At 37.4% G+C, this 4,556-nt stretch overlaps 1 protein-coding gene across 1 annotated transcript; it reads right to left on the reverse strand.

Annotated features, from left to right (window-relative positions):
- Positions 1-3,043: 3,043 nt before the first annotated feature.
- On the reverse strand, positions 3,044-3,982 carry LOC113261410 (olfactory receptor 2L8-like). The gene has a single exon (XM_026507535.3). It carries the CDS (start codon positions 3,980-3,982, stop codon positions 3,044-3,046), a length of 939 nt encoding a protein of 312 aa, XP_026363320.3.
- Positions 3,983-4,556: the final 574 nt, after the last annotated feature.

Consider the following 4,556-nt stretch of genomic DNA (forward strand, 5'->3'; position numbering starts at 1 on the left):
TGATTTGTATGATAAGACTCCCTTCCTACTCATTCTAACTTTCTCAAGGCTGGCCTCATATATGTGTGGCCTGGGCACTTTCACAGGGTCCCAGACTCACAAAGACTCTTTTGTTGCTTTAATGTCCGGTTTTTGCCATCTTGAAATTTTTAACAATTTTCTCTCTGAGTCAACATGTGAGCAGAAGAGCTGGGGGGCAGCATTGGCATGTGATTTTGGCCCAGCAACAGGGCCTGCACATATGGGCTCAGACAGCATGCTTACACAGCAGTTGCCCCGGCCTCCTCACAGGAACACACGTATCTTGCCAAGATGCCACAGGACCCCAAGGGAGTAGCTCTGTTGGAACTGGGACCAGATTGGTGACAGTGATGACAGCAGCAGCTGCAGAGGCAGCAACAGTGGTGGAAGGAGCCACTGCCAGGAGAGAGAAGGAGCTGTGCCTGGCAACAGCAGTGACTCATGGTGGGGGTACGGGCTGAATTCCATCCCAAAGATCGTTCCGGTGTCATTTACAAAATTATTAACTATCTTGCCTGAGAGTCAGTACAGGGAATCCTACGGAGCTTAAGCAAGAATCCTCATCAGCATTTATCACAAAATGAAAGCACACACATTGTTATTGCAATAAAGTATATTGGTAAGTTACTAGAATTAATAAAATAATCCAAAATCTATAGTTTTAAAAGGTGCTGCAACATTGCAAAGTCAATGCCCAGAGGTTTATAAATATACAATTTAAAAAGGTTAAAAAAATTTAAAAATTAGTATAAAATATTATTGATGGGAAAGAATACTTTTCATATAATGTTTTGTAACCAGAAAGAAATAACAGCAGATTAACTTGTAATAGAAGATGCAGTGATAAAATGAACAAATGTGAATGTAAAAGATGAAGTGACTTCAAGTTTTTTATACAAAGTTCACATATTACCAGAAATTATAGCAGATTCATCAAAATTTCATTTATTAAATCTATATTTAAAAACAAATTCATATTTTTGTATAAAATGATCAGTTTAAGTCAGTTTAGTACAGAACTTTTTTAGAAAAAAATTTCTCCTGAGAAAATAAAAGTGTATATTTAGATATACTGTGTCAGAAATTCAGTCCAATGTTTTCCCCACTTAGACGTACTCTTAATAGCTAGAGTAACATAAGCATATAGATTCTTATTAAAATTGAAAATGAGCAAAAATTAATTGCAGCTTAGTATTTTACATGACTGATTAACAACACTTTCAACTATACTGGTAGAAAACTTAACTTTCTGAAATTGTAAATTTTGGTAAAAATAAATTTGGAGAAAAGTGAGCTAAAAAATCTTCTGAGCAATGAAGCCATCACAGAATACTGTATTACTATTTATCATCTATAAAAATATAATACAAATATATTCTTTGCCATTTCTTTGCATTTCATATGTAGTAAATTTATTTTCAAGAAAAACAATTCTTGCTGTTTGAAGAAAAAAGCTCATATTTTCTCTTTGTGCAGTGCACTGTAAATTATGCAGGGTATGAGCAGTCTCCTTTCTGCCAAATCTGAGGAAGTAAAGACCATTTCTTCACTTACCAGTGAGGAGCAGTAATAGCAATCTACTTGAGTTGGAAGTTCACCTGAGCTGAGAGATTTTTATTAGATTTGATGGTAGTTCCTGTTTTGAAAAGTGATTTATCAATGACTAAAATTGGTGTATGTAAGTTGACCTCCCAACAACCTGTTTCAGTAAAACTATGAAGCATAATCAATGGAAAATAAAATATTACATGAGAGACATGATCTCATACAAGGATAGCAGTGGCTATTGAGCATGTGGTTAGTGCGGGGGGTGGTCATGGGAATGTCCTTGAAATTGCTAATCCTACTAAACTTTCAATACACTCAGCTTATCACTGACCTCACAATTTCTTGATCTCTGTTAACACATCAAAGCCCTTATACTTGATCTTGAGGAATACATGATATGAAATAACTTTTCTAGGATTCACTTCCCTAAAAGGAACACAAACTTGTTGTATTTTACTCAGAATGGTGTAAGGATTTTAGAATCCTCACGAAGTCTCAGCTAAATCTTTTCTTTTTCTTTTTTAGATTGTGTTTATTTATTTGAGATAGAGTGAGTGAGAGAGAGAGTTAGCATGAGCAGGATGTGTGCAGAGAGAGAGGGAAAAGCAGACTCTCCACTGAACAGGGGGTCTGAGGTAGTGCTACACCCCGGGACCCGGGGATCATGACCTGAACCAAAGGCAGATGTTTAACTGAATGACCCATCTGGGGCACCTCAGATAAGTCACCACAAACTGGAAAACACACACACACACACACACAAACAAACCAAACCAAACCAAACCAAGTAACTGGCACAGATAAGTCACGAGTCTACGAGAAGGAGTTTTCTTTTTTTTTTTCTTTTTTTTTTTTTTAAGATTTTATTTATTTATGTGACAGAGAGACAGCCAGCGAGAGAGGGAACACAGCAGGGGGAGTGGGAGAGGAAGAAGCAGGCTCACAGCGGAGGAGCCCGATGTGGGACTCGATCCCCACACGCCTGGATCACGCCCTGAGCCGAAGGCACAAGCTTTAACGACTGCGCTACCCAGGCGCCCCGAGAAGAAGTTTTCTGATTTCCAGGTAGGTTGAGACATTCAAGAGACATTCACTTTTCTATTTACATGTATTGGAAAATTAATTGCAAATACTAGAACTGTTATGTTGAATGACAACTTCAGTTAGAAAATTTCCATTTTTATCTCTACAAGAAAAAGAACCATTTTCATTGAAAACATATTAGCAAACAAGTGCATTTGAAATCCATGAGAAAAAGTACCGTAAAGGAAAAAAAAGAAATATATATATATATATATATATATATGGCTTATAATGACATATATATTTGCAAGATAATTTTATCCACACATGAGTGATTTTCTTCTCTTCTGATTTTAGTCCTTACACTCTAAGCATAAAATAATACTTTAGTTACTGGGCGATGAAGAATGGACTTATAATCAGTGTTGGGTACATAGGCAAAAAGATTTGTCTACATTTTTACAGAGCAGAACCTCTGAATCACTCTTCTTAGGGCCCCCATCACCTCCTTGTTTCTCAGGCTGTATATGATAGGGTTGAGCACTGGGGTCAGGATGGTGTAGAAGACAGCCAGGACCTTGTCCTCTGTGGAAGATCGGAAGGATCTTGGGCGTAGATAAGTGTAAACAAAGGGTCCAAAGTATAAAGTCACCACAGTGAGGTGGCTGCTGCAGGTTGAATAGGCCTTTTTCCTCCCTTCTGTTGACCGCATGTGGCAGATGGTAAAGAGGACCCGGCCATAGGAACATGCAGTGCCAATGAAAGGAAACACAAGAAAGAGGATGGTGCTTACAAACACTGTATACTCATAAACCCAGGTGTCCATGCAGGCCAGAGTCAACATGGTGGGGACATCACAGAAGAAATGGTTGATGGTTCTGGATTGACAGTAAGGGATACGGAAGTCATATAGAGTATGGGCACAGGAGTTGACTAAGCCCATAATCCATGATCCTGTTATCATCAGCACACATACTTTTTTGCTCATACGGATGGGATAGTGGAGAGGAAAACATATAGCCATGTAACGATCATAGGCCATAGATATCAGGAGCAATGCTTCTGCACCTGCTAAAGTCAAGAAGAAGAAGCTTTGAACCCCACACCCAATGAAGGAGATAGATTTGTTTCCAGAGAGATAATCAGAAGCCATCTTGGGGACAATTGTGGAGATGTAGTTCAGGTCAATGAGAGAGAGCTGACTGAGTAAGAAATACATGGGAGTGTGGAGATGGGTATCTAGGAAGATGAGGAGAATCATGGACAGGTTGCCAAACAGAGCCATTAGAAAAATAAGAATGATGACAATGAAGAAGAAGAGGCCAATTCTTGTTGGTGGGAACAACCCCAATAGGATGAAATCAGTTGATGTTTGAGTGTAGTTTTCCATGGGGCATTGATAGAATTTTCCTATAAGCAGACAGAACAGTGTGTCAAGCATGGAACAAAAGGATATTTGACTTTATCATCTTAGTCAGACTGTGTATTATTTAAAATGTTACAAGTCTTAAGTGAATAACTGAACTTTTATATTTTGGAGAAACAAAACAAAACACTTATTTTGTGACTCAGAGGTCAAAATTTGAAGATGCAAGCATTAGTAGTATTTGTTTTTTCTAGGAAATCCTTAAAGTTATTAAAAATACCATATACTTATTAAGAATTCATTAGGAAAATTATGTTTTAATGATGTACACAAACAGAAGTATTGCTAAAATCAGATGTTTATTCAAAATATATGCATAGAAAATCAATGCAAATACATATTTTTTAAGTTATTTTAAGAACAAAAGTTTATGACCCATACAGGATCATTTTTCTTTCCTAAGACTTACTTCTAAAGCTGAAGCAACCTATCAGCTTCTGTTGAGAAGCAACATTTCCTTCTTGAGTCCTCTTTACACAGTAACATCTAATCAAATATCCTTGAAGTCAGGTAAAAATATTGCTTTCATCTGTTCTGA

Source organism: Ursus arctos, unplaced genomic scaffold (genome assembly GCF_023065955.2).
Source record: "Ursus arctos isolate Adak ecotype North America unplaced genomic scaffold, UrsArc2.0 scaffold_5, whole genome shotgun sequence".
NCBI lineage: Eukaryota > Metazoa > Chordata > Mammalia > Carnivora > Ursidae > Ursus > Ursus arctos.